Here is a 24,627-nt window from a genome sequence, read left to right as displayed (position 1 = left end):
TTTTAATTTATTTAAATTGTTTTTTCCTTTAAAGTTTTAAATTTACACAGAAGTATTATATCATTTTAAAAGTATTTAGATAATGATTAAGACGGCGTGGTTAATTTCATTGACTTTAGCTTTTAATTTTGAAAAATGACATTTTTCTATTTAATCGACGATGTGTTGGAAAACGTTATACGATATACGTGCGTATTTAACACACTCAGCTCTATTACGCTCTCGCTCGGGTTGAAATTATGTCTCGTGTGTTATAACGATCATTACGCATTTAAATCGCAATTCACTATTACCCCATTACAAATAACTGCATTTAATACGTTTCAAGAGTTTTTAATGTATACGTAAAACAGTGAAAAATTAAACTAGAGTCTGTTTTTAATCGCAGAGACTAAATTGACAGGTTTAAATGTAAAATTGTCAAATAATTTCACTAGCTGTGGTAGTGATGTACCTGCGATACCGATTTGTTGAATTGTATTTTTTTATTTCAGACGATTACTTTAAAAGTTTTCTATTAAATTTCTACAACATGTTTTCATAATTTACGTACCTACACTAGTGTTTTTACTGTCTAAATTAAATAACACAAAAATGCACATATATTTTATAGTATTAAGCTACAAACCATCATTTTTTTCTTTCAAACGGTGTAGGTTTTATGAATAATGATACCATATGAAGAACATTTGTTTTATAAAAAAGGCAGTTAGTCCTTTGTTTTTGTGAAATATATCGCCGAGTAAATGCCAAAAGGCCACATGACGCAAACGGTAAATATTACAAGAGAGCTCATCAAAATATTCACTATAGTGGTATATCTGTGTTAGCTCTAGAACCATGAGTGTCTTTTTTTAATATAAAAATTATAACGATTTAGATACCATTAGTGGAAAAAATAATAAAGACAGTTTTTTTTTGCGTTGCGGCCCTTTGGCATATAATCAGCGATATGTTAATGAGAAAAAATCAATATCAGTACAACAATTCTATCTTTATTAATATTTACGTTATTCATTTTATGTTGATGTGTTTTAAATTGACACCCAAACACCCATATATTCTTTTTTAGTAACCTATAAAAATGGGTAATTAATATTAATTTCCGATGGCACAACCCTATTTAAAAATTACAAAATTTTGACAAACTTGACTCTGTGATAAAAAAAAACAGACTATAGGGTTTGATTACGTAACGCAGTTGCTATCCGTTTTTGTTAAATAGAGATTAAAATCTACACTTTCAGTTATTACTATACTTGAATTATAACCCGCAATATTATTAAACTTTGACGGCCTCGGCGGTGTAGCGGTTTAGATACTGCCTTACTTCAAATGGTAGCGGGTTCGATTCCTGGCGCGGTACAAATATTTGTGTTAATGACTATATTTGTTACTAAATCGCAGGATCACTGAGGCCTTCGATCGTCACCTTACTAATAAGCAGCATTTGTAATTTTTTTCTTATATGTACTATGTTTTTTAGCGGTGTAATAACAACATATGTTGTAAGTCCTTTCATATGCCACACACGAAAGAGTATTTAAGTACGTTAATTAAAATCAAGCCCCCCCAAGCTAAAGTAATAATAATTGTAGGGATTCTAATTACTATTTTGCTTAATTGTTATTGTATAGCAGATTAATATGTACATAGATGTTAGTAGATACACAAAAACAATTATACATATGTATGATATGTGTAGTTATTTATTTATTTATTATTATATATAATATATATCTTTATTGTCTAATATTTTTTTTTTTTTTTTACAAATACAAATAATTAAGAAGTCCCTGACTTCTGAGGTAGGTATAGAAAATGCCTGTTTCAGAAGTTAGTGTCCTCTTCCATATTGAGGTGTATTTATGAGTTTGTTATGATATATTACAATTTACGTAGGTTGGTGTAATCATAGGAGTGTGTGTGTGTGTGTGTGTGTGTGTGTGTGTGTGTGTGTGTGTGTGTGTGTGTGTGTGTGTGTGTGTGTGTGATGTGTGTGTGTCTTGGGAATTGGTGATAATCTAGAAACGCCTATAGAAGTGCTATTACCGTATCAATAATTCTGTCTATAATCTAGTGTTAATAACCATTTCTAAGGTTGTTTTTGGCTATATGATGTGTTTGACAATGAAAATTTATTTTTTTGTTAATTTTATTATTATTATATATCCATAACATAACATAACATAATATGTACACAATCTGCTATACACTAACAATTAAGCAAAATAGTAATTGGAGTCCCTCCCTTACTAGATAACTGATACAAGTACATAGATATTTTTTTTTCGTAAAAACATACATATTATACATAGAAAACACCCAGACCGATACAAACAATCATACTCATGAATACAAATGTTTGTGCCGTGCGAGGAATCGAACCCGCGACCATCGGAAGTGAAGCGGTGTGCTAGACCGCTAGACCACCGAGGTCCACCGAGGTACATCAGCCCGGGTGTTTTCTATGTATATTATGTGTTATATGTATATACAAAAATGTATCTATGTATTTATATTAGTTGATTAGTACCCATAACACAAGCTCTGCTTAGTTTGGGACTAGATAATTTTGTGTGAATTAAATTATTAACCGGGTCTTAACACGAATAATTTTATGGCAAATAAAGGTATTTACATCTCTCGACGTTTCGACTAGGTTGCACTAGCCGTGGTCACGAGCTGACTGGAGTAACAGCGATGTCAATGTAGATAGGTGACAGCAGTTTTTTCTTCATCTACCGTCACTAGATTGTTTAACGAAAGTTCGCGACACACAGCACTCACGGTATCCGTACACCTAACCGTAACCTAGTCGAAACGTCGAGAGAGGTAAATACCTGTTAAGACCCGGTTAATAATTTAAATAATATATATTAAACACGAAGGTTTAAAATTAACTATTTTGTATCAATTGTCCAGGGGTATTATTATTATTTTATGTCACACTTCGTCACTCTCCACGCCTTAAAGTGTGACGATTTATGGATGACTCCTAAATACATATATTTTGTTGCAATTTTATTTATTTACAATAATTTTATTGAAGTTAAGACTAAAATCTTATGTGAAGTTGCACTTATTTTGTTTGAGAGTAGCGTGCGAATTTTGTAACTCGGCTTCACACAAATGGAAATAATGTATTATAAATATACGAATATTTTCAGCTATTGTCATTTTATTTTTCGCGTATTATGGCCCGCGAGGCGGGAACATGTTTTTTCTATTGATGGTAATGACATAGTGCACCTGCCTGCGCTAACGGTTTACTATGGCGGGACACCAATGGAGGGTGATAAGATGAAGATGAAGCCAGGTCAGTTAGCCCATCGTGACAAAATCACCAAGAATTTATCATGATGGTTTCCAGATGGAACCGCGTGGAGATCAACCTGACAGGGTACATTGCTAGCAAATTACATCATATATCCACATTACGAACAATTTTTGGTCACATGATGGGGACGGCAGGACCCCAATCGGATATAGTCGATATTTTTCATCGATGAAATTTTTCTGTGCCTGTCTACCACCGTTTCATTCAAAGATTGAATTAAGGTTTGTACAACATACAGCGATTAGAAATAGAAATAATCTTTATTCAAATAAACTCGTTACAAGCATTTTTGAATAGTCATATTTTTATTTTACCACTCATTCGGAATGCAGATTCATCACAAGAAGAATGAGCAAGAAACTTGTGTGTTGCTCTTTTGAATAGTTTTTTTTATATAAATAATTACAGTATAACAAGTAAGAGGCATACGATAATCAACATAGAAATCGCTACGCACTAATTCGATTGATTAATTAATCGATATAAGGAAGTCTTTTAAGTTTTCTTTTAAAAGATCTTAAAATTTTGCTACAAATATAAGATGCTAAGACTGCGTCATATATATAAACAATGGCTAAAAATAAAACTTCGGTCTGATGATCATTATTTGATTTACGACCTTATGCTCGTAACAATATGTCATGTATGCAAAGGACGTCACAGCTGCAAAGACAACATGTGGATTTAATAATAGGGCGCCAACACATTTCGTATTTAAAAATCAGTCTTAACACATCGTTTTAAAGAATATTCTCCATATTGTTTGCCTCAAAGTTATTTTGTATGAGGTCAATGTCAAGTGCTGTTTGATAAACTACGCAAGTTTGTGCAGAACGGGTTAAGTGATTGATAAATGAAATTGATAATGTAATAAAGTTAGTATATATCCATTTTTTTTATGAAGAATGAACAAATAAATAATGCACCCATCCGCGCTAACGGTTTACGCTGGCGGGGCACCAGTGGAGGATGATAAGATGAGCATGAGGTCAGGTCAGTTAGCACATCTGGACAAATATGTCAAATATCACTAGGAATTTATCATGATGTTTCTAGGGAGAACTGCGCGGATGTCAACCTGACCTGATATATTGCAATGGAGTTGTCCACATTTCTAACAACCCCCTTCCCTCCAGTACTTTTACTAATAGGGTACATTAGTAAAAGTACTGAAGGTCCCGGGTAGCTATTAGGTTATAATAGTTTTAACTCATATAGGCGTATATAACTAAATATTATAATATAAAGCGTAAATAACAAAGTTTAAAAGTTTAAGTTTACTCGCCGATCGGATCGTTCGTTTGTTTTTTTTATTATTTCTTAAGAAATAGTACAAGTGATTCTAAATCGAATCGTTTCTTTCTTACCTTTTAATCAAAAATTAGAATTACAGACAACTCTCTAAACTAGTAAAGTTACAACATTTATTCAAAACAGTAACACTTTTTTTTGTGATGAGATAGATCTGGATCTGGAATTTGTAGCGGTAGATTAAAAAAAGATACTAAAAGTGACTATTAAAAAGTGCTTAAATTTAATTTTTTTTTTTAATTGCCCACAAAGATTATTTAGGCTCTGGCCTCTGACGTTCCGTTTCAGGTTTACTCTGAATGCCTTAGATACAGAAAACATGAATCAACTATGTGTATTTACTTTACCATTTTTAATTCTAGGTGCCTCACACGCACTCACACAATAGTGATAAACATTTTTATGTATAAATACCGCCTGTGTTAACGGTAGGTATACCTCCGGGATATCAGTGGAGGACCGTTCACGAGGACAGGAGGCCGTTCTCGAGTTTTAGAGAGACTAACGAACAGCAATTCATTTTTGTATATATAGATGTACATAGGTATTCAATACGTTATATAAATAATACATCGACGTCAATTTAATATGAATGAATTATAATTAATTATATATGGCGAAACAGTTGAGTGAAACAGCTGCATACAAATAAATATGACGGTTCACTAGCGCACGCAGCAAGGTTTTTAAAAACGATAGAGGGTGCATGTACTTCAGATAGTAAGGTGGTATTAGAGATGTGTAATAAACATGACTCGAGTTGAAATTCAGGTAACTCGGGTTAACTCGAGTTGCCTACCGTACGAAACAGTTTTTTTTAATTCTTCGAAGTATTTTAATGTTGTTGGCCGTAGCTGGCCTTGACAGCTTCACCGAATTAAAGGGGGCGAGTGGAAATGGCACTCAAACCCGCGGAAAGACTTATGGAACGTGTGCGTCACTGCAGGTCAATTCCTTCTCTATTTGAGTGTTTTTTTTACGTGATTCTCTCGATCGTTCGTTCTTCTCGTGATACTCGAATAACGAACTCTTATATCCTATATATTTAAAATGAATCCGAGCATTTCATATATTTTACACGTCCATTCATTGGCGATTCGAAAATGTTCCAAACAACGGATTTCCTCATAAATCCCGGCATTTCTCCCAACTCGAGTTGACTCATCTCTAGGTGGTATATATTATAGTATAATGATAATAATAATAACCCTGGACAATAAACATAGTGCCATCTAGTTCCAAACTAAGTGAAACTTGTGTTATTTATGGGTATTAAATATCTCATACAATTACTTCAAAACTTTAAAAACATACATAGAAAATAAGACCAAGTGACACATATATAATGTTTGTACCGTACTAGGAACGAACCCACGACCACCGGTAGTAAGGCGGTGTGCTAAAAATATATAAATTAATACCCAGGATTAATGTCATTGTCAAATAGTGCTTTGTGGCGTCTCTTGCACTGGTTACAACTAACAACCTTATGTTAAACCACAGATAACATATTGTTAAACGTTAACAAAATGTGTTAATTTTTCGTAAATAAAATAATAATGTCAGTCTTATTGTAATTTAATTTATCTAGCCATATTTAATTTTTATTTGTAATTTGACAGCGTCGTGGCAGCCCGTCACGACATATGCTGAGCGGAGACCTATTTGGTACAGTAATTATTAATATAAAAATGTAAATTAAAATTTAAAAATTATTTTCAGTGTACCAAATAAACAGTTTTCTTTCTTTCTTTTCTAATAATTATAATATCTATTAATTTAATTAATGGTGATTAAGAGCTATAGCTGCTGTATTCTACAGATTAGAATTACTTAGTGTTTTTTTTTCAATCAAAATCGTATGACTCCTAAGTGTATAAGCCACACTTCATAACCCTGATGTGTGTGGTGTCGTAATATTATATTTTATGTTTTAAAATTATTATCAAAATTTTATTTGTCCTTCTACCTATCCAGTAATAGGTTGAGTTAGAGATAAAATTTAGTAGGTGTACTTATAAAAACGTATAAAATTACTAGCAGACCCGGCCACGCGTTGTGTGGCTAACAGTTTCTTTATATATAAAAATAATTTGCAATAAACTAATATTGCGACTATAAATTGAGATGTAAGCTATTCTATCTTTCTAGTTGGATCAAATTGCACACAATGTGCAAATCAAATTTGCAATCGGTTCAGTAATTTAGGAGTCCATCGCGGCAACGTGACATGTAATTTTTATATATATAGATATATTGTTTAAAAATATTTTTGTTTCGAAATGGTATTAAAATACCTCTTTACTTCTGGTTATTATCAATGTGCCTTCATTACTTTTTTAGTATGGTTTCACCAGGTTAACTGGTCCTGTTTATCAGATTACAAGAAAATATTTATATTTATCTACCTGATTGATTTAGATTACATTGCATCTGAAGATTGCACTAAATACGCAACTGATTTAACATTATTAGACAGTTATTAGATGGTAGGTATTTAAATACATTTATAAACAGAGGAAACTAGATAAAGCTTTAAATATAGATATTTATCGTAAAATTCAAGAATGCATGTCTGTGCGTAATACCACAGTAATACATAAATAAAATAATCTCGCACTTGCAAGTGCGGTAGCAAGCCAAGGAACTTTGGATTCCGCGGTAAATCGCGTACTTCCCGCACTACCTATTGCAAAATGGGTCATAAAATTGTATTTCCGCGAGCGACGGACCTACCAGACAATAGGCGACCACCAGCATTGTCTATTGTCATCGCCAGACACGCCGCGATGAATGGGACAAGTTCATTCCGATCCGGCCCACATTTGGAGTCAGACGAAGACAGACATATACGACAGCCGGCCGGCAGGAACGAGAAATGAGCAAGAACGGTGTCGCGGACACTAGGAATTATTGTACCGCTGCTTGACTTGAGTTTTGTTTTGAGGCGGTTCGTCCAGTTCAGTTAGACCGCGGACGGCGCGCGAGTCGAACCGTTCGTTTGGTAGTTTATCCGCTCGGGCGGCGTTCGTAACATGAACTCGCATTTCGATACGTGTCGCGGCTCGCCGCGCTCGCTTCGTCGATAACATCTGCAAATCCGATAGTGATAGCGCGATACGGCTCGATTTCGTGTCAAACGCGACAGTCTGCCGCGAGCCATGTGATCGCTCCCGCCGATGGGAGCGAGGAGCGAACAAAAAAGCCGCCCGCTAATGTCTACCCCTCCCAGTCGCTACAAAAAAGGGATAAAAAGAATATTCCTGGAATGCGCACATGTGGACGCCGGGTAACTGAGGCCTTCATCGAGTCCGCAGTGTCGTCACGATGCCTCGCAGGAACAAGTGGACACATCTGGCTGCGGGCGTCGTCGCCGGCGTCCTGCTCGGCATGTTCATCAAAATGTGCTCGTGGACTTCCTCCAGGACAACGATGGAAACCTGTCCGCAATCCGCGAAAGCGTACGTCGCCCCCGACCCGTACGCCTTGATAGGCCTCGGCCCCGAAGAGACAGTGCAAAATTCTAACAGGACTTTAGTTTTCGTGGGTGTTATGACGGCGGAACAGTACTTGGATACTAGAGCTAAAGCAGTGTTCGAGACTTGGAGTCAAGATTTGCCGGGTCGTATTGCGTTCTTCAGTTCGGAAGTGTCGCGAGCTCCAGGATTGCCTCTGATTCCATTACGGGGTGTGGACGACAGTTACCCACCGCAGAAGAAGTCATTCCTTATGTTGTTGTACATGTACGAGAAATTTGGCGATAAATTTGAGTGGTTCATGCGTGCGGACGACGATGTTTACGTTAGAGGTGATAAGATGGGGGAGTTCTTACGGTCGGTGGATAGTCGAAAGCCTCAGTTTATAGGGCAGGCTGGCAGAGGCACGAACTCTGAGCGGGACGCATTAGCGTTAGACTATAATGAGAATTTTTGCATGGGCGGTCCCGGAGTGTTGTTTTCTAAGGAGACCTTACGGAGGGTGGCTCCCCACGTGAAGTACTGCCTCAAGCACCTATACACGACGCATGAGGACGTCGAGCTCGGCCGCTGTGTTGCCAAGTTCGCCGGCGTTTCCTGCACATGGAGTTACGATGTAAGTGTTTAATTGTTTACATATAATATTTACATGTAATTCTATTTCATTTTCAGATATGTACCTACTAATGTATTTTACTAAACGTTAGCTCATGACTATACTTTGTATTTTATCGTAAGTGTTAGTGTTGTGAGTTACAAATTATGTTGTTTATACAATGTACCGTCATGGTAGGTAGATCGTTACATTACTTTAAAATGCACTCGGTTTAAGGTTCATGATCATTGTGTTGTCAAACAATGAGTAACCATAATAGATAAGTACCAACAGTGTTTGCTATGAATACTATAAACTATGATAAAAATAACCCGGAAAGTGTATATTTAGACAAAGTCTAAATTTTTCATATAATTTGAATGACATACTAGCAGGGGATGTGGTTGCTGTTACCATATATGAATAGTATCCAATTCAAATTGGGATCGTATTTACGACGCTTACAGGTTCGAACTCCAAGTCAGACTAAAGTCGTATCCGTCAGGCGGGAGTTGGCCTTCAGTCGCTCTATAAGTCCTTCTACGGGTTTGGAGTGCCATCTGCACTCGCCCACAATCGTTCTGTGAAGCTATATAGTCCAGCGGTCGATAGCATCAGAATAGTTCGAAAAAAAAGGCATTACGTTATCATATAATACCAGTCATTTCAAAGGACTAAGATGTTATACCTCTATATCCTGTGATTTAACTACCTTTTTATTAACATATCATTCGTGGAGATCTTTGGGGGAGGCCTATGTCCAGCAGTGGACGTCTTCCGGGCTGCGATGATGATGATGATGATGATATAATCTTAATCATTACTTAGTATAAAATAAAGTCGCTCTCGCTGTCTGTCCCTATGTATGCTTAAATCTTTAAACTACGCAACGGATTTTGAAGCGGAGTTTTTTAATAGATGGAGTGATGCAAGAGGAAGGTTTATATACATAATACATACATACATGTACATTTTAACCGAAAGTTTGTGAGTACTAATTTGTGAGATATTTGTTACTCTTTCATGCAAAATTTACTGAACGGATATTAATAAAACTTTACAGTAATATAGCTTATACATCAGAATAACATATCTAAATATACCTATATAAATTCAAATTCAAATTCAAATTCAAAAATCATTTATTCATGTAGTTTTAGCTAGAACGTAATATTATAACCGCGAAAGTTTGTGAGTACTAATTTGTGAGATATTTGTTACTCTTTCATGCAAAATTTACTGAACGGATATTAATAAAACTTTACAGTAATATATTAATATTATGAATATTGCTGTTTTTTGCAAATACATCAGAATAATATATAAATTGAGAAGCTAAATATACCTATATAATTCAAAGGTGACTGACATAGCGATCTATCAGCGCACAGCCCAAACCACTGGACGGATCGGGCTGAAATTTGGCATGCAGGTAGATGTTATGACATAGGCATCCGCTAAAAAAAGGATTTTGATTAAGTCTACCCCCAAGGGGATGAAATAGGGGATGAAAGTTTGTATGAAACTTTGTCAATTTTAAACCGATCTGGCTGAGACTTTGCATGCATAAGGCTACTACCATATAGGCATCCCCTAAGAAAGAAAATAAAAGTAAAGCCGTAAAAACTATACCTAATTAATAATAATACTTCTTAACGCGAGCGGAGCCGCGGGCAAAAGCTAGTAGGCTATAAATTTCATGCGGGTGATTAAGAGAGGAGTTAAGAATAACTAAGCAGCAAACACAACTGAAATATTTATCTTTAATCGATGACATATTTGGATAGCTAATGTAATGACCTTTTTTCTGCCCTTAGCATCATCTGTAGATTGTTGCATGTCAATTATCACACTAATTCAGTTAATCTCAGAGTACCTAGTAGAATTACCTTTTATGCTAGTAGAAAAATTACTATATTTTTTAAAAGAAACATAACTATATTTAATATTATAATTTACTAGCTGTGCCCGCGGTTTTTCCCGCAGGAAATTTGTAGCCTATGTGTTATTCTGATGTATAAGCTATATTACTGTAATGTTTCAGCAAAATCCGTTAAGTAGTTTTAGCATGAAAGAGTAACAAACATCTATCCATCACTCAGAAATTTTCTCGTTCAGAATATTTAGTAAGATTTTTCTATAGGTATTGTATTTTGTATTATATTATACATTAGGGATCCACAAATTCAATGCACCCGCATAAAGCCGCGGCTGGTCACTAGTTAATAATACTAGTAGGTAGGTGTTAAGGAATTTGCAGTTGTTATTCACTTTTAACTGCTTCTTAGTTAACGGTACTCCAAGATTACCTACGTGCAAAGTTTATATGTAAACGTTGATACATTCACTTTAAATTTTATGGTACAGCGCAGATAATTTTTTTTGTTATGTAAATATGTACAAAATATACATGGAAAATAGCCAGACCGATACAATCGTACTTATAAATATAAATGTTTATACCCTGCCAGGAATCGAATTCATCACATGTGAAGTAAGAGGGTGTCTTAAACCGCTATGAGTACTAGACAACTGATATAAATACATAGACATTTTTTTTTAATTTTCTGTAAATACCTATATATACATAGAAAACACTCAGTTCAGATACAAAAGAATCATACTCATGAATACAAATGTATCGCGCCAAGAATCGAATCGAAAGTAAGGTAATGTGCTAATCCGCTACATCACTGAGACCGAGACTTAAAGGAAATTATACAACGCTATACAATACAAAATTTAAGGCGGACGGAAAGAGGTTTGCTATCATGTCAGGTTGAGCTCCACGTGATTCCCTCTGGAAACCAGGAACAGCTACTCATCCATAATAAAAAAAGAACTTTAACTGTTGAGTTCGCTAAAAGTGTGTAAGTAGGTACTTCGTAACATGAACACGCGCTTGGATTATGTGTTTACTGTTTCATTTATTCACAACGCTATGCCCTACTTCGCTATTTTGTAACTATACAATAAAAACTATTCATGTAATAAAAAGTTTGCCATGTGAACGGTCATCAGTTGCTGATAACTATTGCATATTAGTATACATTGTAATTAATATTATAAATAATAGAAAAAAACATTCGCAAACTTATAGAAGGAAACTGCGAAATCTGTGTAACTCGCGTGTTTAAAAAAGTCAAATTAATACTTTTAATTCTTTGTTTGTTGTATAAAAGAATACTTTATAAGTTAATAAGTTATAATAGTTAATAAGTTGCCGGGACAGCTAGTACCGGCAAACGTTGTATTGCCTTAAAATAAAAAAAAAAAAATTACGGGTGGACTACCCCTGACATTTAGGGGGATGAAAAATAGATGTTGGCCGATTCTCAGACCTACTCAATACGCTCACAAAATTTCATGAGAATCGGTCAAGCATCAAACGAAAACTGTGACACGAGAATTTTATATATAAGATAAAGTCATCTATTTATTTATTTTATTTATTCTTTATTGGGGGTCGGGTTATCGGGTTCCCTAAAATATGGTCGAGCGCAGTGATGGCTAGCTCATCCGTCATACTCGTGAACGAGTGCTGCTTGTAGGGACTGGTCTGCTCTTATCACTAAGACTGATTTAATATTATTGTATATTTTTATTTGACTTAAATAAATTAGGAGGTTGGTAGTTTGTATTCACACGCTTCGACTTGTAAATGTAAATTTACAAGGATTATTTAAAAGAGCAACACAAAAGTTTCTTGCTCGTTCTTCTTGTGATGAGACAGTTTTCCAAACGAGCGGTAGATAAAAAAAATGTTATGACTATTCAAAAGTGCTTAAATTAAGTTTATTTGAATAAATGATTTTCTATTTCTATTGCATTCATCATCTGCTTCTTCCTTATCCCATTTATTTGTGGTCGGCGTAATGTTTCTCTCATCCATTCATCCCTGTTCGCAGTCATCTCGTTATTTACTCTCTTTTGGCGCCTGCGCGCGCCCGGTCGCTCCTCTGATCGATCTCCCGTCCAATTTAAACGGGGATCGATATTACGAAGGCCTGAGCCGAGGTTCGAACCCCTAGCGGTGCCCTCAGACTAAAGTCGTATCCGTCAGGCGGGAGTTGGCCTTCAGCCGATCCATAAGTCCTTCCGCGGGTATGGAGTGCCATCTGCACTCGTCCGGTGTAGCTGTAAAGGCCAGTTGCGGCCAACAGGATTAGAGTAGTCCGAAAAAAAATGGAAAAGGGATTGTTAGTAATGAGGTCTGATGATCTTCTTGCTAACAATGCACCATGTCAGGTTGAACTCGACGCGGTTCCCCCTGGAAACCTATCTAAGAATACATTAAATAAAAAAAAAACATTACACACACTACCATTTATTTGACCTTGAAGAGAACCTTAATAATGTCACCTACACACGGTCCCCCCTGGAAACCTTCGTAATAAATTCTTGTTAAATTTGTCACGATGGGCTAACTGACCTGACCTCATGCTCATCTTATCGTCCTCCACTGGTGCCCCGCCAGCGTATACCGTTAGCGCAGACGGGTGCACCATTCGATTATCATCCATAAAAAAGAAGAATCCATCAGTATTCTCCCTAGCAAGGTGTAATATTCTCAATTTATTCCCAGATGTTCACTGGAAGTGTTTGGTTGTTGCGTAGCTGTAACCTGTATGATAAACTTTATTTCTTGCTTATTAAATTATTATCTAAGTAGCTGATATACGTTTCGTCGAAGTCAAGGTGAACATAACGAAGTGGCGCCACTTCTGCACTTGATATCTGTAATTTTTGAAACAAATTAAAACAGATATAGAAAGACAGACTATTTCCTGCTATTTTGTCTTCCTTTAATCAATAGATAATCTAAGTCTGTTATTTATCTTTACGTCAAATTACGTCAAAAACCGATCAGCCTTTTGCATATTCAGAAATTCCTATGTAATAACCGATTTTTATTAATACTATTTAAAATGAACATCTGTTTTGGAACAACTGGATATCAGAACCCGTCTCTCTACTGTGTGCTTCCAGCGTCTGCTAACTTTTTTCGGCCACGTGGCCCGCCGAAAACCAGATAATTTGGAAAAAAATATAATGTTGGGCCACGTGGACGGTAGAAGGGGCAGAGGTAGGGCACCTGCACGTTGGACTGATCCTGTACGAGAAGCAGACAAACAAAATATACAGTCGGCGGTCCACTTAGCACAGGATAGAAATGCCTGGAGAGTATTGGTTGGAAGGAGCATTCCTGGTGATCACGACCCTCAGTCTTGAGCAACCGACAAAGAAGAAGAAAATGAACAAACGAGAAATAATATGTAATATATCCTATTAATGTTATAAACGCGAAAGTTTATGAGGATGTTTGTTACTCTTTCACGCAAACACAAAAGAACGGATTTTGATGAAACTTTACAGTAATATCATCATCATTATTAAATAGTATAAAATAAGTCGCTGTCGCTGTCTGTCCGTCCCTATATATGCTTAAATCTTTAAAACTACGCAACAGATTTTGAAGCGGTTTTTATTAATAGGTAGAGTTTCAAGGGGAAGGTTTATGTATATAATACATGTACACCCGTGTGAAGCCGGGGCGAGTAGCTAGTAGCTTATATATCACAATAACACATAGGCTAGTAAATAATCAGGGAACCATGCCAAATACACCGTTTATATAATACGAGTAAGTATGTACGAATGATTTTAACTCAAATTTGTAATACAAAATCAGTGCATAATCCATTAGCATTGATATCGCGTATCATGAAAAACATGGCCGTTACGAACTATCCATTATTAAAGGCGGTTAATTAATACTTTACAAGTGCAGCTTAGAATGTTATTAATGAGGAAATAATGTTGATACTTTATCAATAACGTCCAATGTTACATTTTATCATAGCCTACTAATTAGAAGATTAAATAAAAAAATGGTTACAATATGAAATTGAAATTCTATTTTTTATTAGGTGTATTCGCTTCCGTATATAAATAATACCTGTCAGTATAGAAATATTATAGTCTGTGGGAAAAAATACAATAGTTTACGCTACCCTTAATGCAACGATTATATCCTGCGAACCCGTCTTTGTGGAGACGCGGCAGGGATGCCAACCGTACGAAAATGGTATAAGTACAGGATTTTTAGTGTATCGTATGAGGACATTTTCATTCTCTTAGAAGCGTATGAGATTTTGACCAATTGGGCGGAGAGGAAGCGTCTAGATCAATGATTCCTAAAGTGGTCTATATCCACCCCCAGGGGTGTATGACAAAGTGCAAGAGGTCTACGACAGAGGTCATCTTGTTTTACTTTGTGTTGTTAACACTAAACTTTACTACGGTTAGATTAGTTAGTTGGTGGGCAGATTGGCATCTCGGTATAAATACGCATTAGGAAGGAAACAACCACGAAAAAGATGATCAAACTAATTTGGCTCCTAAATCTAGTGCAAAGTTATTCAAAATGTGAAATTTTTAATTTCTTCGTATGTGATAAAATATTTTTTAGGTTGGCAACCCTTTCTTTTTTACTTGGAGATAATCTCTCACGGAGACTCACCCATCCCGGGGGAGGCAAGTGGGTACTGTGAGACTCCTACTAACTAAAAACTACATGGTATTCCGGCGAAGCGTCTATTGCTATTAAAACGTCTATTTAAAAGAGCAACACGCAAATTTCTTGCTCTTTCTTCTGTTGATGATTTTGCGTTCCGAACGAGTGGTAGAATAAAAAAAAAATACTATTCAAAAGGGCTTGTACTGAGTTTATTTGATTAAAGATTTCTATTGCCGGAGTCGCGGGATCGCAATGTCAGTCCACCGCGACTCCAGCGGCGGATTGGCAACCCTAGTCCGCGCACATCTGTGAAAAAACTACTCTATAGAGGACCGGTTCCACGGATCTTTGCACCAGACTGGATTTAACGACGTATCTTGAACATTTTGATCTCATTTAAATACAGGATTACTCAAAAAGGGTACCTATTAGTAGCAAGGTGAAAGCCAGTAAGAAATTATATATTAATACATGAAGCCAAAACTTTGTACCCCTTTTTACGAAAATTGCTCTTACGGAGAAGTATGAAATTTCGCACACTTATAGTTTATATATAAAAATTACGTGTCACGTTGTTTGTCCGCGATGAATTCCTAAACTACTGAACCGATGGCAAATTTGATTTGCACATTGTGTGGAATTTGATCCAACTTCAAAGATAGGATAGCTTACATCTCAATTTATAGTCGCAATATTATTTTATTCAAGAGCAACGTGTGTCCGGATCTGCTAGTAGTTTTTTTTTAAACACGGAATAAACGAGCATGGGGCTCACCTGATGGTAAGTGATTACCGCCTCCCATGAGCACCCGCAACACCAGGGGAATTGCAAGTACGTTGTCGGCCTTTTAAAAAGGAATAAGCTCTTTACTTGAAGGTTTCAATATCGTATCGGTTCGGAAATACCATTGCTGGATGGTGATTCCACAATGTGGTTGTGCGTGGCAAAAATAAATTTATATAGAGAAGGGAAAATCATTGCATTGTAAATTATTTTTTTTATTTCAAACCAATTTTAATAATGTTAAAGTAACAAAACAGTTAAGAACATATCTAAAGTATAGGTAAGAATTTTTAATTAATTTACTAGCTATCATAGACAAAATACGCCATTAGTGTCTCATTCTACTAGTGTAGGTATATTTTCACATTTATCCTTTCAAAATTAGAATGCTAATATTTTTATATAAATATACATAAGAGTACGTTAAATCAATAAAAAAAAACATTACACACACTGCTATAATGGAAGGGTGGGGGGGGGGGGGGGGGGGGGGGGGGGGGGGTCGTTAGTAATGTAGACGGATAATCTTATTGCTAGCAATGTACCATGTCACCTTTACGCGGTTCCCCCTGGAAACCTTCGTGATAAATTCTTCGTGAATTTGTCACGATGGGCTAACTGACCTGGCCTCATGCTCATCTTATCATCCTCCACTGGTGCCCCGCTAGCGTAAACCGATAGCACAGGCGGGTGCACTATTCCATTATGGTCCGTATTAAAAAAAACCTTAGTAATGTTCAAACTTATAATTTCAATTAATTATGGCCGAATTTCGACTATATAAATAAAAATGAACGATATGTCCAGGAATTAAAGTAGAAAATTGAATAATTTGAAAACGTTCACACAATCTGAGTCTGTCACGTAATCAATTTTGTATGAAACCAATGTGGTTACAACATTAGTTGTTTCATTTCAGATCACAAACAAAAACTGTACTATGTATATTATAGTGTATAACATATTCTGGGTATAGCGGTTCAGGACAGCGCTTTACTTCCGATGATCGCGGGTTCGATTCCTCGCACGATGCAAACGTTTGGGTTCATAAGTATTTGTATCGGTCGGGGTGTTTTCTATGTATATCTTATAAATACTATAAACGTGAAATTTTGTGAGTATGGACGGACGTTTGTTACTCTTTCACGCAAAAACTACCGAATGGATTTTAATAAAACTTTACAATACGTTTACAAACACACAGACCAAAATAAATTTCCCGCGGGTATGTCGGCGTGCACAGCTAGTTTTGTATATCTTTAAAAAAAATGTGTCTACATATATCTACAGTTGTCTAGTACCCATAACACAAGATCTGCTTAGCTTGAGACTAGATGGCGCTGTATAAATTGTCTAGGATTATAGTTATTATTATTCCGAACACCACTTGAACGAAATCGTCCGAATACCTAACTACAGAACCCTAAGAATGCACGACCAACACGTTCTTGGTCTGATTTCAAAAGCCTCGGTTTTTTATGGGTTGCCAGTAATTAATTTTTTCTGTAAATCAGTTTACAATGGAATTTAATATGGAAAATATATCTCATTAGTTAATTAAACATTATCGCAGTGTATGTGTAAAAACACAGCTTTTTAGTTGGATGTTTTGTGATATCCAATAATGAGTTTGTTATTTAATGATATGTTTAGTATTTCTAGAATTTTCCTTTTAAATATATTAGCTACATGCTCCGACTTCGCGCGGGTGTTAATGTATTATACATTTTTTTTATTGGGTTTTGGATATACTTGCATAGATTCATTATGTTCGCTTTTTTTCAAAGTTGGCTACCTAGACCCGTCAGGGACCAGTACTGAAGGATATTCTTAGGCGATGGTATTTATCTCTTCAGGATAGAGTTTATACTTTCCAAAGGAGATATTTCGTTTATGCATGAGTGGGCTACAGGATGTGTAGTGGTGATTTCTCTTCTGCTTGGGAAAATTCTGCAGGTTATTGTCATGCTAAGGCCTTATATTACAAACGATGCTCTTAAATCACTCTATCTATTGCTAAAAACCGCATCGTTTAAAAGATCTAAATAGACAGTGGAAGCGACTTCATTTTATACTGTGTAAACATACTGAGCATGTACCATAAATAAATACGTTCATAGATATTTTATTCCTAGCTTCACGACCATAATCCCAGATGGGATAGTCACAATAAAACACGTTTAAATTTTCACAATTTTACATGTGTAGTATATAATATATTCTACATATATATAATCTATTCTGTATATGAGAGAGTACAAGAGTCGGATACAACTGGGCTGGGCGACTTTTGGAAAACTTCGTCAAGTCTTCACGTCGTCGCTTTCATGAAGCCTTAAAACAAAGGTGTATAATCAGTGTGTCCTACCCGTTATGATGTACGGAACCGAAATATGAACACTGACGATACGACTGTCCACCAACTCAGAGGCGCTCAACGAGCTACGGAAAGATCTATGCTTAGAGTTTCTCTGAAGGATCGAATTTGAGACAAAATAATTCGCCAAAGAACTAGGTAACCGACATAGCTCTTCGCATTTGCAAGTTCAAGTGGTAGTGGGCTAGTCATAATTGTTGCAGAAATGCTAGCTGTAGTAGACGTGTTCTAGAGCGGAGACTACGAATTGGCAAACCTTTTTTTTTTTTTTTTACTTGGAGAAAATCCCTCATGGAGACCCGTCCGCCCCGGGGGAGGCAAGCGGGTACTGTGAGACTCCTACTCACTAAAAACTCCAAGGTATCCCGACGAAGCGCCTATTGACGAATTGGCAAACCTAGCGTAAGACATAGGTGGAGAGACAAGATACGTAGAGTTGCGGGTAATAATGGATGGGAAGGGCTGAAAATCGTACCCAGCGGCGTGTCTTGGCAGCAGTGGACTGCAGTGCCTGATGATGATGATGATGATGATGATTTGTTTATTCAAACTGCATGTTTTAATGTAAAGAACAGCAAACAAGCTGACAACACAACTGATGGTAGGTACATTATCTATCTATAATTTCACTGCCCAATCGCCAAGGTACGCAAGCGGGCGACATTAACATGCTATCTCTTATAGATAAAAACAATAAATTATTGCATACATAGATAGATAAAATATGTTTAATGATGGCATGTATGTACATAGAGATAGAGATCGAAGTTGTTAGTAATATTAAAGATCGCATGCTTCGATAAATATTGTTGTAATTAATTTCAAGTTGTTAAGACTTAAAATTAATACTTATAACAATTTATCGTAACATATTATCATACAAGGCTACTTTGTACTTTATTGTCTGCATCCAATGTTTTATACCTCCTTTATTATAATAATTTGCCGCTCGTTGCAACTTCCTGATATTTTTTAAACTTCGAAATGAAATGATTTGGCTTCCATTAGTGTTGTTAAGGAACAGTAGTATTATAAACATGCACAACATTTATTTGAAAAGAATACGAGCTGAGTGTCTTGTCAGTTCTTCTCATCTCGAAATCATTACGAACTGACGGTAGATTTTACATATCACAAGAGTCGCTTCCCGTTACGGTTTCCTGATATTTTTTAAACTTTGGGCTTCATTAGTGTTATGGAACAGTAGTATTGTAAACATGTATAATATTAATTTGAAAAGAATACGAGCTGAGTTTCTTGTCAGTTCTTCTCATCTCGAAATCATTCCTAACTGACTGTATATTTGACATATCATAAGAGTCTGTAATAGACCTAATTATACCGATATTTTAATAAAAATATATATAATTACAATTACTACATAGTATAAAACATGGTCGCTGTCGCTGTCTGTCCGTCCCTATGTATGCTTAAATCTTTAAAACTACGCAACGGATTTTGAAGCGGTTTTTTTTTAATAGATAGAGTGATTCCATAGAAAGGTTTATATATATAATACATGTACGCCCGTGCGAAGCTGGGTAGCTAGTTCATTTACAATTTGGTATTTGTATAATTATTTTCAACAATTAAATCCACGCACCTCGTTGAGATTCACACGTATATGATTTAGTTAATTCATTGTTAGAAAAAAAATGACAGACGATTTCGATGAGTAAAACACTCGCTAGGCCCATCAATCGACTGATATATATGTAGAATATCATAAAAAAATATCGTTACATCTGATATAGATATACGTCATGTGTCATATTAATCGAGGTTTACCTGAACGTCATCATATTGAGGACGAGATAAGATAAGTAAGTTAACCTTAATACAGAGAAATCTGCTGATCATAAACCCATCATGTGCCCACTGCAAATTTTCAAGAGGCATTTTCCTGCCTATTGTTTAGAATTTGAAATGTATAGTTATAATGATTATTTAAAAGAGCAACACCTAAATTTCTTGCTCGTTCTTCTTGTGACGAGACAGCTCTCGAAATGAGCGGTAGATTAAAGGAATGATAACTATGACTATTAAAAAGTGCTTAATTTAAATTTATTTGAATAAATGATTTCTGTTCTATTGCTTCTATTATTTTATTTTATTATTGTTTTTATAAAACATATTTGTATGTTTTAAATAATAATTCATCATCATCATCATCGCAGCCCGGAAGACGTCCACTGCTGGACATAGGCCTCCCCCAAAGATCTCCACTACGATTGGTCCTGCGTTGCTCGCATCCAATGCCTTCCAATGATCTTGACCAGATCGTCGGATTTTTTTAAAATAATAATTATGTATTAAAAAATACAACATTACAATACCTCCAAGAACATGTGTACAAAACTTCATCATGATCGGTTCAGTAGTTTTTACATTTCTATATTGAATAACTGATTACCTATACTAATATATAGACATGCTAAGAGGTGAACATTTTAGTATTCCATGGATTCACCGTGTATGTCTGTTCTCTAAATCTACCGAACCGATTTTGAAAATTATGTTATTGTTGGATAGCCCATTTTTCGAGGAAGGCTTTATCACAAGTACATCAGAATGCTGAGACGTTCGCATCTCTGTACATTATTTTAGTCACTTGCATGTACATGTTTGTCTCTACATAAAATGACGTAAACCTACTGTTTTAGTCTAAAATATATATATACAGCTATAAAAACAAGTAATGCATTAGCACCGAGACAGCCTTGAATACAAAACTATGTAGTAACCAGTTGACTCACATTAGTTGATTGCAAACTAATTACGGTGGACGTTGACCCCACAATGTCAATATAAATAGGCTACCCAGTCTATTAATATGATCTTCTTATTCATGATATTCAATTTTAAGGGCGAAATTTTCGAGGCTTATATCAATTAGGCAGTTAACTTCTTCACTTCGATTTATTCGATTAACACTTCGATGTCATTCCGATAAAATTGACTGCTGATTTTTTTTTTATTCTATTTATTGTCAAAAGTAATATATAATAATAAAGATATACTGCAAGATGTTTTCTAAAGCAACTACTACTACTACTAACTACAATAACAACCACAAACAATAGAAATACTAAAAAAAAGAATACTCTTATAAACAAAAAAACAACATATAAATAAAATAGGAGTCTATCTATATTGTAATAACAATTTTTTATTACAATAAATATAATGGCTACCATCTCTGAAATGGTTTTTGGTTTGTTCCCGATTTTGACAGGATTTTAACGGGACTTTTTTGGTAGGTTGCTGATGTAATAAGGAGTAACATAGGCTACTTTTATTTCAGAAAAATAAAGTTAATTTCCACGCGGACGAAGTCGCGAGTACAGCTTATTTTAAATATGGATAAAATAATATATAAAACTGCCTGTGATAAAATATATAAAACTACTGTGATTCTCATTGTAGGTGTCAACAAAAAAGGTCCACGTTTCTGAAACCTAGTCTCTGGGGTCTAGAAACCCCCAGACAAGGGGGGCCTTGTCTGGGGGTTTTTAGACATAATCAGCTGTGGCAAGAAGGGGGAAGTGGACGATTAAAAAAAATCATGAATTTCGAAATGAAATGAAACCTTCATTTGCGAGAAATATGTTCACTATAATTATGTATTCAGTACATTTCAGTTAACATTCTGTCTTGTAATGCATTATATTACAAACTTGACTCTTAAACTGGACTCCATTCTCCGCACATAGCATCTCATCTGGGCCGTTGTGCATGTAGAGCCGAGACTACTAAAGTCAGCCAAGCTCCTCCCATCAGCGCAGAAACCTCTTCGTATCTTCAAAGGCTTCACGGAGCGACCTCACCGTTCCGAGGATTTGTGTGCATTGTGTGGCCACTGCAAGCACTTTAGGATTACGTGAGCGGCAGTTTCTTGGGCTCCAAAGCAGTCTTGACAAAGAAGACTGTTTGTAGTACCTATTGTGTATAAGTGTTTGTTTAAAGGACAGTGGCCCGTTATTGTCCTTATCATTAATTATCTTATTTAGTGAAGATATGTCTGCAAATAAACGAGTCACGAATTTTTTTTATAACACGGGACAAACGAGTATGCGGTCACCTGATGGTAAGTGATTACCGCCGCCCATGAGCACCCGCAACACCAGGGGAATTGCAAGTACGTTGTCGGCCTTTTAAAAAGGAACAAGCTCTTTTCTTGAAGGTTTCAATATCATATCGGTTCAGAAATACCATTACTGGAAGGTGATTCCACAATGTGGTTGTGCTTGGCAAAATGTTTCTAAAAAACCGCACTGTGGAGGACCGTCATTCATCCAGATGATCAGGATGGTTTTTAGTTTCTGGCGGGTGGTACGGTGGTGAAACTCAGCAGCTGGTATTAATCCGAACAATTCCTCAGAACACTCCCCGTGATATATGCGGTAGAATTTGACGGATGTTGTCTAATTGTACCAATTGTTGAAGTGTTCTGTCTAGACCGGGTAAATTAGGACTTTTTGGTCACGAAAAAGCGTTGCTGTCGCGTGGAGAGGGCAGACGATATATCTCATTGTCCATTGAAGTTCACTACTATGTGTTCCAGCATCTGTATTAAGAATGTGTCCCTTCTTTAGTTTTAAAGATAATAATTACACGATAGACGATTATGTACGCACAATTGTTACAGCTCAGGTCACGTGATATCGAAGTCTTGCTCAACTTATTTGCCGTTATATTCAATCGCGCATAAAAAGTTGACCAGAGGGCAAAGTCACCATTTCAATTAGATACTTGGAAATTTAATAAAGGAGAAGATACTTAGAACAGAACAAGAAGAAGAATGTAATAACTAGTTCTGGGGAAAGAGGATTGTTAGTAATATGGACTGATGACCCCATTGCTAGCAATGTACCATGTCATTTTGAACTTCACGCGGTTACTTGGAAACTTTCGTGATAAATTCCTGGTGAATTTGTCACGATGGGCTAACTGTTCTGACTTCACGCTCCTTTATCATTCTCCACTGGTTCCCCGCTAGCGTAAAAAAAAACTAGTACTGGGGGAAGGGACTGATGACCAATGGGGTCATCAGTCCACATCACTAACAAATCGCTAGCAAATGGTACATTGCTGTCAAGTTGACATCTACGCAGTTTCCCCTGGAAATTCTCGTGATAAATTCCTGTTGAATTTATAATGACCGGTTAACTATCTGGCTTTATGCTTATTTTATCATCCTCCACTAGTGCTCTGCTAGCGTAAAGTAATGTGGACTGATGGCCCCATTGCTTGCAATGTACCATGTCACGTTGACCTCTACGCGGCTCCTTGGAAACTTTCGTGATAAATTCATGGTGAATTTGTCACGATGGGCTAACTGATCTGACTTCACGCTTGTTTTATCATCCACTGGTGCCCCGCCAGCGGAAACCGTTAGCGCAGGCAGGTGCACCGTTCCATTATCACCCATAAAAACAAATAATACTTAGCACTTTGATTTAGCGTGAATACATGAAAGCGTCTTTGAGAAATCCGCCAAATGGTCCGCGAAGCGTCTCTTCATAAACTGGGAATGTAAACTGACCTACACTTCTGTAAACATTTCCAATTTTAAATATAAACCAACATGCGCTCTATTGAATTAGCATACATTACTGTAGTGTAATTCCGGCTACTTGGACCAGGTGTTTGGAAATAAAAAAATTACATCACTAGTTTCTTTATACTAATATTTTGTCTAGAGATTACTTGCAATAGAGACAAAAGTTAACTTCCTTAAGTGAAATGTTAAATATATATATATTTATTTATATATCTATGGCGACCGACGGCCTCGGAGGTCTAGCGGTTTAGCACAGCGCTTCACTTTCGATGGTCGCGGATTCAATTCCTTGCACGATACAAACATTTGTATTCATGAATAGTTATTTGGAATAACAAGTATGAATCTACAACTTTATTAAAGATCTCCAATTTTAAACGAATATTTAATTATACAAAATTTTATTTTCGTTCGTAATGGATAAATAACTAAATAAATTCTAAATGTGTGTGTAGGTTTGTATATGTGTGTGTGTTATGACTGTATACAACGTTCAATTACAAACCTTTTAGGCATATTGTATGCACAAATAATGCACGTACAAAGTCAAATCAAATATAACCTGTAATGGTATGTGAATTCTGAAATAAGTCAATTACAAAACAATAACCATTGAACCCATTTGTTCCGCGTATAGCCGTGTGATGTTGGTAGTGACACG

General features: G+C 36.0%; 1 protein-coding gene across 1 annotated transcript in view; it reads left to right on the top strand.

The window, feature by feature from the left end:
• The first annotated feature begins 7,631 nt into the window (after positions 1–7,631).
• The window catches only part of LOC131843376 (chondroitin sulfate synthase 1), a 57,125-nt gene continuing 40,129 nt past the window's right edge, over positions 7,632–24,627 (top strand). The window contains exon 1 of the mRNA XM_059192004.1: positions 7,632–8,743. Coding sequence (XP_059047987.1) covers positions 7,979–8,743 — 765 coding nt within the window. The 5' untranslated portion in view covers positions 7,632–7,978. The remainder of the gene's footprint in view (positions 8,744–24,627) is intronic.

This window comes from Achroia grisella, unplaced genomic scaffold, assembly GCF_030625045.1.
Source record: "Achroia grisella isolate CSIRO2021 unplaced genomic scaffold, CSIRO_AGI_Agris_v1 utg3071, whole genome shotgun sequence".
Classification (NCBI taxonomy): domain Eukaryota; kingdom Metazoa; phylum Arthropoda; class Insecta; order Lepidoptera; family Pyralidae; genus Achroia; species Achroia grisella.
This window is presented reverse-complemented; position numbering and strand designations above follow the sequence as displayed.